The sequence below is a fragment of the Hippopotamus amphibius genome, chromosome 14, assembly GCF_030028045.1.
Source record: "Hippopotamus amphibius kiboko isolate mHipAmp2 chromosome 14, mHipAmp2.hap2, whole genome shotgun sequence".
Classification (NCBI taxonomy): domain Eukaryota; kingdom Metazoa; phylum Chordata; class Mammalia; order Artiodactyla; family Hippopotamidae; genus Hippopotamus; species Hippopotamus amphibius.
The window spans coordinates 79,460,148-79,474,094 of NC_080199.1; the positions used below are offsets into that span (position 1 = coordinate 79,460,148).

At 44.9% G+C, this 13,947-nt stretch overlaps 1 protein-coding gene across 4 annotated transcripts in view; it reads left to right on the top strand.

Moving 5' to 3' along the window:
• XPO4 (exportin 4) overlaps positions 1-13,947 on the top strand; it is a 106,824-nt gene that overhangs the window by 77,044 nt on the left and 15,833 nt on the right. For all 4 annotated transcript variants that reach the window (XM_057706959.1, XM_057706962.1, XM_057706961.1 and 1 more), the window contains 7 exons: positions 5,127-5,303; positions 5,813-5,955; positions 6,413-6,558; positions 7,351-7,528; positions 10,756-10,915; positions 11,495-11,664; positions 12,441-12,615. In XM_057706959.1, the coding sequence (XP_057562942.1) occupies positions 5,127-5,303; positions 5,813-5,955; positions 6,413-6,558; positions 7,351-7,528; positions 10,756-10,915; positions 11,495-11,664; positions 12,441-12,615 (1,149 nt within the window). The remainder of the gene's footprint in view (positions 1-5,126; positions 5,304-5,812; positions 5,956-6,412; positions 6,559-7,350; positions 7,529-10,755; positions 10,916-11,494; positions 11,665-12,440; positions 12,616-13,947) is intronic.

A 13,947-nucleotide genomic window follows, 5' to 3' on the forward strand; every position in this document is an offset into this window, starting at 1 on the left:
GTGGCTTCTCTTGTTGTGGAGCACGGGCTCCAGGAGAGTGGGCTTCAGTGGTTGCGGCATGCGGGATCAGTAGTTGTGGCACATGGGCTTAGTTGCTCCTCGGCATGTCGGATCTTCCTGGACCAGGGATGGAACCCATGTCCCCTGCATTGGCAGGCAAATCCTTAATCACTGCGCCACCAGGGAAGTCCCAGCTAATAGATTTTTCAAACATGATTGAGTATTGAATATTATTAACTATGTTTCTACTTAATCTGTTAGTGTGAGAAATTGGTTTTATAGATTTTTCTAATCTTAAAATTGCCCTTACTCCCCCCAAAATAATAAATAAATAAATAAAATTAAAAAAAAAAATTGCCCTTGCATTTCTGGGCAGTTTCCAGTTGCACCCGGCTTGGCCATGTGTCCTGGCCTCGTGTGACTGGCTGGGTTTGCTGGTATCAGGGTTACATCAGTGTCCACTCATTCTCTTTTCCTCTCTCTCTGGGTCAGTTTGTATAAGATTGGTTATTTTTGTTTTGTTTTTTTGATGGTTCAGTAGATCTCACCTGTAAGTTTACTAAGCCTGGCATTTCTTGGGGAAGTTTAAACTAAAATTTTTAAACAGTTAGTTATGGGACTGTTTAGGTTTTCTTTTTTCTTATGTTTCTTGATCCAAATATGAAGATACATTTTTTCTAGTAATACATTTCTAAGAATGGAATATGTCTATTTCTTGTAATTTTGTTCCTAATAGTATTTCAGAATATAGTTTTAATGTGAAACTGGTATATGCTCATTGGTGAAAGTAAACAGTACATGAAGTTAAAATTTTCCACCAGTCCATCATTTATGCTTTCTTGGCATCTGTTTATTCACACCTAGATCCATATAATACCTTTATATTATGATAAATTTATGTCACCAATTGTTAGAAGTCGTGTTTTTAATATAAAAGGTTAGGGGAATGGTTCAGTGAGTGGTTCAGTACAGTTGTTTGTACTGTTTTCAGTAGTGCTGCAGCAGGTGCTCTCATACACCAATCACCCAGCCACTCTCCTATTAAGTAAACATTCTTAAATCAGTTCAGTTTCAGTTAACCCTCAAATGGTGACTTGTTCTGTGTAAGTACCCATCACAGCTGCTCCTCCGTGAATCAGGCAGCCTTTAAAAGAGTGCATGTGTCCTGGAGAGATAGAACAGAGGTGATAAGCATAGTCGTTAAAACTATAATAGAGATTATTTTATTTTTTCATAACTCTCTGTTTCATACAAAATTTCTGGTGGCTTATAAACAGAACATTTAGAATGAAATAATCTTTTAGAACTTGCAAAAGACAATTAGATTAGAGTACAAAGTCAAGCCTAGAGAGAAAGAGCAGTCTTGCTATCAGGCTGTAGTGTCTGTACATACAGGTTTAGAAGGAGCTGGAGGTACACTTCCTCAGGAGGGTCTCATGCAAAAGAGGAGGCACACCTGCTCCTCAAAGGAGTGTTTCCTAATAATAAGTAAAATGAAAAGGAAAACTCTCGTGCAGAGCTTCATGTAGCGAATGGTACGGAATCCTCAATCCCATGACAACAGATCATGCTTGAATAGGCTCCTTCTTACATCGTCCTTTAACCCTTAGTAGACCACCAGGGTCTAGCTTTTGAGTTTCCTTTTTGAACAGTTCTAACTATTGTAAACATCAGTTTTTCATGACTGGTATTCTTTCTTAGAGACCTTAGGACACAAAGAACATTTTTTATCATGTAATTATCTTAGTATAAATCTAAAACACATTATGGAATTTTAGTGATCTGATTTCTCCTATATCTTGAAGCATTTCGCTATTTCATGATCTTAAGTATTTCACCATTACTTATCAACTCCCATCTATAATAAAAAAGAGACTAAAAGAATAAGAAAATGCAAGAATGATAGAATCACCTACAAGAATGGTATAGTCGTGAAATAGTCACCACAAATAGAATAAATAGCTATTCTTAATCATTTTTCAGTTTTCTAAAATTGCATTTTCTGAAATATATCACAGTCTTTCAAGAAGTCTTGAGAAACCATCTTTTATGTTTTATTGTTGTTGTTTTTAAGATTTCATTGGATATTATTTGAAATTCAGAATTTTTCATTTTCTGCCCGTGGTAACAAAGAGAAGGAAATTGTCAGAATAAGATGTTTCACAGTGAGAGAACAAATCAGAAGGTGAATGTAAAGAGACAGCAGCACTCTGAGCTCTAATGATGTTGGTAAAATTGATAGTATAAGTGAGATCTGAGACTGAGTTTTAGGTGATCAGTTTTTTCAAGCTCAACAATTTATGAGCAAACAGTATATTTCCAAGGACAAAAAGGAAATATGGCATTCTCATCCAGTCAGTTATTCCATGGAAAACCTTCACCCGGTAATGTGTGAGTTTAGAGTTTACTAAAGGATATTGACAGTGTTTCTTTATCTGATGTTCATGCAGCAGAATTTACTTACTGTGATTTGTCGTTGCATGGATGGTGAAAGCAGCATGTTCACAGTCGGAAGGAAATAAATGGTGTCATGAAGAATTGAAATGATCATTTTTATTGGTATTTATAAACCTAAATGAATATCTTACTGCATTTATGGAACCAGGAATATGGCTGTCCTTCAACAGAATTTTGAATGAGCTGTAAAGGTTTTAAAAAGTGTAGTGCAGTTTCCTGGTACATGAGTGAGAAGAGCCAGCATTAGTAGTAAGTTAGAACCTCCCAGAGTTAGATTCTGCAAGTACAGTTGGTCCTCGTTGTTTGTGGCTTCCATATTTGCAAGTTCACTTCCTTGCTTAAAAAACCCTCTGCAACCCCAGAATCAGCACTTGTGGAACTTTGCGTGGTTATTCATGGACGTGTGTGTGAAGAGTGGTGAAAACTGCCGCGCCCTGCCTGCTTGTTCCCAGCGAGGGTGAGCTGGGCAGCGCCCTGCCTTTGTGTTTTCGCCCTCACACCATGAACAGGTGTCCTTCTCACCGTCTCCAGGCCTTCCATTTTTGCATTTTTGTGTGAAATGAGGTCTTCCAAACTTTTGTCACAAAATATTGATGTTCTTGCAGGGTGAAGGCTGATAGGATGATTTTGTTGTTTCAGATGGTCTTCAGGTGTTGTGCCCAAGTGCAGGGAGGCTGGGGTGCACCTTAGGGAGAAAATGTGCCTGTCACATGAGCCTTGTTGAACAGGCTGCTGGCCGTGAGTCAACAACAAATGTGAAATAAGGTGTCTGAACACAGAAACACACGTAAAGCAAGGTGGCGTGTCCATCCATCCACCTGCGCATGGGGAAAAATGCAGTGACCAGAGTGTTCGCTAATTCAGTGTTTGTGGCACCTGTGTAGGACACAGGTGATGGTGAGAATCAGCTGTTTCCAACAGGAATGTGCCCTCTTTAGTTACACTCAAAGAATGTTGCCTGTTTTCAGTATAAACACTTTCAAGGCCAGAAAAGTAGGAATGAAATTTGAGTGTGCTATTTTTAAATTCTTAATAAAATTATCTAGTGAAGTTTTTTTCACTTTCCCTTTATTCTTATGTAAAGTTTTCACAAAATTACTTTTAAGTATTTTTTAAAAATTTAAAGGTTCATTTGACCCAGAGAATGACAATTTTTCTTTGTATTCCCTGGGTTAATAAAAGCAAAAGACATAAAAACACCATTCACTGGAAGCAGTTCCTTAGGTGCTTATATATATAGTATGATCTGGAGGTAGTATTCTGATGGTCCGGCTTAATCTGGAGAACTTGGAATAGATCTCCCATTACTTTCTTTTTTGAGTCATTGATAATTGCTGGAGTAACAGTTTAAGGTGGCGTTCTCTGTTGGAGGTTCCAGAGTTGGTATATTTGTAGGATGAGTCCTGTCTGCTTTGGAAACCAGGAGAGCAAGTTGTAGAACAGACCTGTAGACCGTTCATGTTCCTGGTTCTCCAGCTCTTAACAGAACGCCACGTATAGACCAGACACGCAGACTTCGTGTATTCCTGGTTTGCTACCTATTAACAGAACGTCAGGAACTGTGGTTGTGCCAAACAAAAGCTTTTAAGATTGAACACAGGGCTTGAAGACTCTACTTCTTTATTTTTAACAAATTACTTACAAGAGATGCCATTATTAAAAACCGACCCTGGAATATCTTTATCTCTTCTGGCCTGCAGTATATTTTCTGCACGTGTTTTGTCTGCTTCTCACCTTTTCCCAGTGCATTGAACTTGACGGTCTATGAATAGTATGTTAGTTATGTTTTTGCACTGAACATAGCGCTTGACACCTAAGTTTTCAGAATTTCACTATATAGTGAATTTGTGGATGAAGAAATACAAAGATTGAATTATGTACCATATTACTAATTAATGGCAAAATTCAGACGTGGATTCTTCCTGGCATGTGAGAAGGTGAGCAGGGCTGCCTGGAGTCTCTCAGTGTGGCCTCTTCCTCCTCAAAGGGCGGAGTCCTTTACTCTGAGGTGATTCTAGAACCCCACCTGTACATGGTAGAGAATGTCGTAGCCAGGCCCGGCTCCTTCCAGTCTGTCTGCTCCCCGTCCATGTGGCTTCCGCACGGGTTCTCACACATGCTGTGGTCTCTGCGAGTGTCCTCCTTCCTCTGTGCCCTCCTCCGGCTTCTCTCAAGGCCCATCCTTGCTGTTCTGGTTTCCAGCAAGATGCCGAGGAGCATCTGTGAAGCTCTCCCCATGCGTTCTTAAATATGCTAATGAGGCCAGGATCGTCATTCAGTTTTTCTATAATCATTTAATCTTATTTTAATCTAACAGTTCTTAACTACAGAAAAATGGTAACATTATTTTTGTTTGAAAAACACATGATCTGCAGAGCACTGAACAGCTAGTCGTTTACAGAAATAAACATTAATTCCTGTTTGCCTAAGAATTTAGATTGTTAGAAAGATCTTAGAAAGTTTAATGAAAAGCCCACACGTGTTCCCAGCGGAGTTTGGACTGAAGAGTTCATTTCAAGGTGAGCTCCCTCAGCCTGGTCGCTAATTCGGGATTGGGAGCCTTTGTTAAAAGTAAACCGCGAGCTCTGTGGCCGTGCGGCTCTGGGCGCCTGCGGTGGTGCCTGTCTTACTCGCGGGCCTTCTGTCCTGTGAATGTGCTTTGCCCTTAGCTGGATAAGGACGACATGGTGTACATGGAAGCGTACGACAGGCTGCTGGAGTCCTGGCTGACGCTGGTCCAAGACGACAAGCACTTCCACAAAGGCTTCTTCACCCAGCACGCCGTGCAGGTGTTCAATTCGTACATCCAGTGCCACCTGGCTGCTCCCGACGGCACCAGAAACTTGGTGAGTTTTCAGCCAGATTGTAACTAAAAGTCTCTTTCATCACGGGCTCTCTAGTCTGTTTTATCACATCATACACATATAATAAATACTAGAAACGTAGGTGAGCTCCTTCAGAGGACTTGCCGAGAGCATCAGATGGAGAGCAGAAGCCTGAACAGGTCCGTGTTTTGTGGGAGGTGGCTTGCAGTTACCTCACATCTCCTTAGTTTTCAGCTCCCCACCTGTGTCTTGCTAGCTCAAGTGACACCCAGAGGACCGTGGATCTTAAAGGTGTCCGATCTTTTCAGTGACGGGCGTTAAATGCTCTGGTGTGGGAGGTGGGTGGGAGGTGTGCACTGGCTGTGTTTACGTGTGACGGTGGCTGGGGTCATACCCCACCTCTTTCTCTTCGAGTTTCCCCCTTTTTGGTAACTGCCTGGGCTGCCGGCGCGGCCCTGCTCGGCCCTGCTTTTCGCGTCCACGCTGAGGGTATGTTGCAGCTCGGTCTTTATGTCTTTCATCAAAAACAGACTGCCAATGGCGTGGCCTCTCGCGAGGAAGAGGAGATAAGTGAGCTTCAGGAAGATGACCGGGACCAGTTTTCAGACCAGCTGGCCAGCGTGGGCGTGCTGGGGCGCATCGCCGCGGAGCACTGCGTGCCTCTCCTGACCAGGTACCCACGGTCCAGACGCCCGTGCACACGCGCGCGCTGTCCCCCTTCCCCGGAAGCACGCCCACCCCGTACCCAGCGCGTGGCGCCCGCGGACAGAAGCGCGCCCGTGGTCGGCTCCCTTGGCTTGTCCGCGTGGAGCCCAGCACGTCGGCGTAGGTGGCGGGGTGTGGGAAGCGTGGTGTGAGAGGTGACGGGACCCACCTCAGGGAAAGCTCGGGACTTCCGGTGTTCAGATGCCTGTTGTCAGCCTTGATGGTTTGTGAAGAGATGTTTTAATGGGGTCGTAAGCGATCGGTCACAACCCTTACAGCGCTGTGGGAGCACTGAGCGTGTGATACATGCTGTGCGTGCGTGTCCTGGGCTCCCGTCGTAACCCGCGCGGTCCCGCGCGTGGCGCTGCGGCCTGGCGGGGGGGACTTGCTCACGGCCGTGGTGACGCTGCTGTTCCCTCCTGCAGTTTGTTAGAGGAGCGAGTCACGCGGCTGCACGGGCAGCTCCAGCGGCGGCAGCAGCAGCTCCTCGCGGCCCCGGCGGCGGGCCCTGTGGGCGGCGCGGCGCTGGACGACCTGTATGAGGACCTCCACTGGCTGCTCCTCGTCGCAGGTCTGTGGGCTGTTTCTGGGACGCGTCGCTGCGGCTGAGCGGGCTCGGCCTTGAGGGGAGCTGGCTGTGTGAGTAGCGGCAGGGCCCGCGTGGGCTGAGCGTGAGGTCTGGGGCCCGCTGCGGCACGTCCCGGGGCTCCCGTGCTCTCCTGTACGGTAGCGGCTGGCACGTGTTCGGTGCCTGCTCCGTGCCGCGTGTTTCACGTGGGACTCGCGGTAGCCCCTGCACGAGTGCTGTCCCTCGGTGTTCGTGCTGTCCTTGTTGCTGTGGGTATCACTACTGCTGTTCATTATCACCCCACCTTAGACGCGAACGAGCTGAGACTTGGAGACCAGCCCTGGTCCCGCTGGTGCAGATCCCGGCAGTCTGACGTTGCCTGAGGGTCTTCTGTAACCATGTCGTCAGTGTTCCTGTATTTTAAGTAGTCAGAAAAAAAAAAAAAAACAACTTAATGTTTGGAAAGGCATTCCCAAATATTGACTTTTGATAAAGATAATAGTAGAATCCCTGTTAACGTTACAGAATATATTACTGAAAATTATTAGAAGCTCATAGAGTAAAAAGCCTACTTGGTGAATAAAACATTTGTCCTTTCCTATATTTTTGAGGGTTAATTATCTTAGAAATAGAAAGTTTCTTCTCATCAAACTTGAAATTAACATAACATTTATAATTTACTTTTACATCAATTGATATGATGTATATAAATCAGATAAAACTGAAAACATTTATAGTGCAATTTGATAAATGTAGATTGTTAAGTGTTCATTTTTAATTCTTTTTAAACTGAAGGCTACCTCTTAGCTGATGATACTCAGGGAGAGACTCCGCTAATACCTCCAGAAATAATGGAATATTCCATTAAGCATTCATCTGAAGTTGACATTAATACAACACTTCAAATTTTGGGATCTCCAGGAGAAAAGGCTTCTTCCATCCCAGGGTACAACAGAACAGATTCTGTGATTAGGTAATATGACCTCTATAGCTGTGCTCTTGTAATTTATTCTGTTTTATAAATTCTGAGTTGATGGGTAGATGGCTCGAGTGACAGGCGGGTTGTAAAGCTGACACACGAAAGAAGATAAAACTTGGAGAAGCCTTGAAACAAGCAAGGATGGCAAGTACTCTGCACATGTGAGCAGTGCCACCCCGGTGGGAACTGGCAGCTGTGTCCAGCACCGAGGAAGCAAGCGTAAGGTGTTCTGCGTGTAGTGAGGCTTTGGAGGGACACTCGGGCTAATTCCTGCGGACATCCCTTGACCATCAGAAAGCGGTGCGAATGCGGGTTTGGGCACCTGAATGGCAGCACCAAGAATGGGAACTTCTTAGAAACCAGGTGAACACGAACACGTATTTATTGCTGGGGAAGCTGGAATGACTCTCCAGTGGCTTTCCTGGCCTCTTATAAAGAGAAAGGTTTGTCCTGAATGTGTGAACCTGGAGAGCCCTGTTCTAAGACGGCAGTGCCCCCCAGATGAGAGAGTTCACTGTGATCTTCCTAGGAGGAGTGGCAAAACTGCCAGTAATTCTTGATGGTGAAGTTAAGGCGGGATGAACCTGAACTAAGTATCTTCCTAAGAGTGAATTTGAAAACAGCAATTTAAGTTTCAGCACCTTAAACTTTACATTTAGGTTGCAGGCAGAGAGAATAATGAAATAATATTGGTTTTTGTCAGTTAAAAAATCAGTAACTCGAACAAGGTGCTGTCCCCCTCATTCTTTTTATTTTAATGCAAAATACATAGATACCATGTAAACCTGTGCAATATGAAATAGGATTTAAAAAAAAATTAAACGGTTAAGCTGGTATCAAGGAAATGTTTGGGAATTTGTTTCCTTTCTCGTTGCGTTGTCTTCCTTGAAATGCCGTATCAGTGCTGTATTGGTGAAGCTTTGTTTACTCTTCCTTTCGGGGCTGCTGCTCGCGGAAGGCGATGCTGGGGAGGCGGTCCTTCTGGCGCCTCGCCCTGTGTCCTGTGCCTCGGCCGTGCCTGGGCAGCACCTCAGGGCGCTTTCCTCACGTTTGCAGCGCTTCTCAGTGTCTGCCCGTCTTGGGTGCCCGTGGGGGTGCGCACCGAGCTGGCGTCTGAGAGCACAGACGGGGGCGTGTTGGGGCGCAGGGGTGGAACAGCGAAACACCGCCATTGCTTTTCAGTCCAGTCGAATGCGAGGAGAGAAACAGGCCTCGCGGACTAAAAAAGCAGCTCCCATTTCTTCTCGAAGTTACCATTTGACAAACAACCGTCAAGTACTTACTCTGTACCAGGCACTGTTGCGGGCATTTGGGCCACGTCCGTGACCAGAGCAGACAGAGCGCTGCCCTGTGCAAGCCCCTCGCGGGGGAGAGGGGAGCGGGGAGGAGCCCGCGGCCGCGGGCGGAGGGCAGCGCGTGGGAAAGACGCGGCGGCCCCGGGCCGGACGGGCAGCCCTCGGGGCGCCGCCCGCGCTGCCGGCGCTCGGCGGGCGCTTTACCTCGCAGGCTGCAGGGGCCCGCAGTTTTCAAGGCGCCTTCCGTGAATTTATGTGGACGCATGTGCTCAGTGCTTGTATCTGTTGACATGGAAAATAAGAATCAGCTTAAACACACACGGACTAATTTGGAAAAGTAAAACCCGGCCACATTAATCTTATTCAGATACATGCATTTTATGTATTTATTTTAAATTGTTTAAATTGCAGTAGAGTTGGCCTGCAGTAGTATATAAGTTACAGGGGTACCGTCTAGTAATTCAGGTTTTAAAGTTTATGCTCCATTTATAGCTGTTATAAAAGGTTGGCTATATTCCCTGTGTTGTAGATAAAATTTCGTTTTTAATATATATGTTTAATAATTTAAATTTGTGTTATAGTTTGTGTACTTATAAGTATTGTAATGATAACTCAATCTAGAAGACTTTTTAACAGTCTTATTGTAAATTTTTAAAAATTATATTTTAATATCTGTACATACTTGCTTCAGAGACGTATGTGGTGTGATTGATAAAGGGAGTATAAGAAGTTTATTAGGGTAATAGTCTATGGGGAAATGAAATAAACGTAAAAATTTAAGGAGAAAAAGAAAGTTTCCAACTGTGAAAGAAGACCTTATTTTTCGGATGATGGTGGGTGTCAGAAGTCTAGGATAGTCACCTCCCAGCGCCTGCATTTACATGGTCACTGCCATGGCTTCACACAGCGTCTGGGAGGCTGCAGAGTATGTCATTTAAACTGTGGTTTCTTATGGGAGAAATTTGATACATCAGCTTAAAATGAACTGTGAAATTGCTGGGGTTTTTTTGGTCACGTGTACTCTAAAATAATTTTTAAACCTTTGAGCACTGTTGGCATGGTATGTATACAGTGGAGGCAGGACCTTAAAACCCACCAGGGGTAAAGAAGGTCAGGGGAAGAGGGGCGTCACCGCCTGGGAGGAGGCAGCCAGTGCACCAGGAACGGGAACTGCCCGAGAGAGTCCACCTTAGGGCGAGGGTTTCTCTCGTCCTGAGAGCAGCAAGGAACGTCGCTCCTGCCCTGGCACTGCTGTTCGTAACACGGTGCCGTGATGGGCTCTTTCGCTTAAGTCCTTTGCTTCTTTCCCTGTTAGCTAAAGTCAAGTTAAATATAGATCCCTTGTGCCCTCCTCCCAAACCCAGAACAAAGACTTTTTTTTACTTGTCTGCATATCTTGCTATGTTAACACTACACAGTGTATGACTTCCGTAGTGTAGAAAGGACAATACCTGCCCATATGTAGGTAATTCTAGCAACATTTTTTTAAAATACCCTTGAAAATCAAGTTTGTTAGGAAATAAATAGGACTATCAGATTTAGAGACAAGACTCAATAGTCAAAACATTCTCGATAAGTCACTTAACCCATCCCTGCACCATAAGATGACCAATGTGTAAAAATAAAACAGGACCGGCCGTTGGAGTTTTAAGGAGCGTTTACTCTGAGCTTTTAGACAGCAGTGCTGAGATTCCCACGTGCAGTCACAGCACAGCAGAAGGTGCCTGTAGCCACGACTCTCTTCCTTTTCTGTCTTTTCTCCTGCTTCCTGAAAGGTCAAGCAGTAAAATGGGGCATTTGTCTCCAACCCTCTTGAAGAAAATTTCAGAGAGTGGAGAAACAACAAAGGGCTTCTTAGGGAAAAAATATGGTTAGACACTCAATACATAGATAAAAGAATAAATGATTTCCTTTTTGTACCTACAGGCTGTTGTCTGCCGTTCTCAGAGTTTCAGAAGTTGAGTCTCGGGCCATCAGGGCCGACCTCACGCACCTGCTGAGCCCTCAGATGGGCAGAGACATTGTTTGGTTTCTGAGACGCTGGGCCAAGACCTACCTCCTGGCGGATGAGAAGCTGTACGACCAGGTCAGGATGCAAACTGTTCCACTGCATTTGGATTTATTAGGATGGGAATTATAGAAATGAGAACATTTTTCTTGGTGATTTTCTCATCAGAATGTAGGAGCCGAGTGTCTTCTACATGGGAGAAGACCATGTGGACTGCGTGCTGTTTTATTAACTTTGCCTAGAGCGTATCTTGTGATTCTGCTTATTTTAACCTGTTTTAAGTTCAGAGTACTGTTTGGGAATGGATTTATGTTCTTTGTATTTGTGTGAATATGTGACTGTGTTCGTAGTATGAGAATAATTAGAACTAACAGGAAGACCACACTGAGAAATGTCCGTGGATTGAGGGTGTCCTTTTTGCGCTTTTGGAAATGAATATATTTAGGAAATTGGTGTGAAGCCATTCAGATTTAGTGCTAATTTCAGTTTGATTTCTCTATAGTTCCTCTGTCTTTCCCTCCCTCCCTTCCTCCCTCCCTCCTTCCTTCCTTCCTTCCTTCCTTCCTTCCTTCCTTCCTTCCTTCCTTCCTCCCTCTCTCTTTCTGTTTCTGGCATATCTTTCTTGCTGACCTTGAGACCTGTGTTTTCTCTCTGAAGGTAAGTGTGCCGCTCAGTGCGGCCTTCGGCGCGGACACAGAGGGCTCGCAGTGGGTCGTGGGCTACCTGCTGCAGAAGGTGCTCAGCAACCTGTCGGTGTGCAGCAGCGAGCAGGGCCTGGCCAGTGACACCGTGCAGCTGCTCGTCACGCTGGTGGAGCGGAGGGAGAGGTGAGCGTGTGACGCAGTGCCGTCTCTGCACGCAGCAGGCGGTTTACACGGTCCTAGGGTCCAGGTAGACCCTGCGTTTCTGGAGCAGTGTGTTTTAAAAAGTACATCATAGTCTTGTTACAAATGCAGACCGATCTCTTCCTTGTTATGATGGAAGATTGCATACATGTTCAGGATTTGGCATCAAAGAATCCTCATGAGTAACATATATAGTTAATTTAGTAATTTATAGTTTTAATATAAAATAGTCTTATTTGAATTTTCAAGTATCCTATTAGTGTTATCCGTTTTAAAAATAAGAAAAACTGATAATTTAATAATTAATATTTTAATTCTGCAAAGTAAAATTTTTAGTGCTTTCTACAACAAATTCTGGAAACGTTTTCAGTTTTCTTACTACATAGGAAAATGTTACTGCTACTGTCATGGGCTCCTATTTATTGAATTCTTGTCACTTACTAGGTCCTGTTCCGAACATTTCATGCGTAGTGTCTCATTTAACCATTTCATCAGTCCCAGCCATAGATTTAGGGCTGTTATTTCTGTTGTTATCTTTATTTTGCAGATCACGAATCTGGAATTAAGACAGATTAAATAAACTTTACATTGACAAATGGCTGATTGAGTTTGAATACAAGACTCCAAAGTCTATACCAGGTTTACTGTGCTGGACTCTAAAAAGAAGCCAAACCTAGTTACCATCCACATCCGTTTACTTAGCGTCCATGCAGCGTAAGGAAGGGATGCATCTCGTGTCTTGTCTTTGCTCCCTGCAGGGCAAACTTGGTCATTCAGTGTGAGAACTGGTGGAACTTAGCCAAGCAGTTTGCGAGCCGAAGCCCACCTCTGAATTTCTTGTCCAGTCCTGTGCAGAGGACGCTGATGAAGGCACTGGTCTTGGGAGGCTTTGCTCACATGGACACAGAAACCAAACAGCAGTACTGGACAGAGGTGACCGCTCCCCTTACCTTGATGGTGTCTCCGATTCCGCCTGTGATGGTTTCATGTATGTGTTGCCATAGATGGCCTGTGGAAACTTAGCTTTTCTCGTGTTTTGCCCTCCTGATGAGTGGGTTGGAGCTTAGGGTTTGTCCGACCTGCTTGCGTGAGGACATTGAATGTTGTTGAGCGCCCTGCAGTTTAGGCACATTTTCCCCCAACCCAAAGGAGAGCGTGAGCTGGTGTGTTACGTTTCAGTGAAGAGCCAGTGACGTGTTCCTTTGTCTTGAACAAGGACGTGCAGATTAACCACTGTGCTGGTTTACTGGGGCTGCTGTGACAGAATACCAAAAACTTCGTGGATGAGACGGGACGTTTACCGTCTCACGGCTCTGGAGGCCAGAAATCCGAGGTCGAGGTGTGGGCAGGGCTGGTTGCTCCTGAGGCTGTGAGGGCGGGCCTGGGGTCCCTGGCCTTCCCGGAGCTCCTGGTGCTCTGCTGGCAGCTGCGGGGTTCCCTGGCTTGTGGGTGCATCTCCCCGCCTCCCCGGCATCCCTGCGTGCGCATGTCTGTGTCCAGATTGCCCCTCCGCAGGAACACCGGTCGTACTGGGCTAGGGGCCCACCCGAAGGACCTCATCTTAATAACTAATTACATCTGAAACAGCCTTATTTCCAAATAAGGTCATGTTCTGAGGTACTAGAATATATCAATTTTGGAGGGATGTAATTCAACCCATAGCAACCACCCCGGACACTTCATCTTATATAATAAGGTTTAAATTGGGAACCAAGAGTTACAGTGTGTGTAGGTTGCCAGCCTGTAATCCCTGTGACTGGATGCTCTTAGTGTTTGAGAAAGGGCACAGGAACGGAAATAGGCAGTCGTCTGTGACTTCGGAGCCAGAACGAAAATCAGTCTAACCACGTGCTTGCTTTTTTCTTTCTTCTTTTCTTTTCTTTTCTTTTCCTTTCTTTTTTAAAAAATTAATTATTTTATTTTATTTTTATTTTATTTCTATTTTTTGGCTGTGTTTGCTCTTTGTTGCTATACGTGGGCTTTTTCTAGTTGCAGCGAGTGGGGGCTACTCTTTATTGCAGTGCGTGGGCTTCTCAGTGCGGTGGCTTTGTCTTGTTGTGGAGCACAGGCTCTAGGAGTGCAGGCTCCAGTAGTTGCAGCACACAGGCTCAGTAGTTGTGGCACACAGATTTAGTTGCTCCGAGGCATGTGGGATCTTCCTGGACCAGGGGTGTCCCTCTGCAATGGCAAGCAGATTCTTTTTTTTTTAAATATATGTAAAGTGTACAATTTGGTATCTTTTTCTTTTTCTTTCTTTAAGAACTT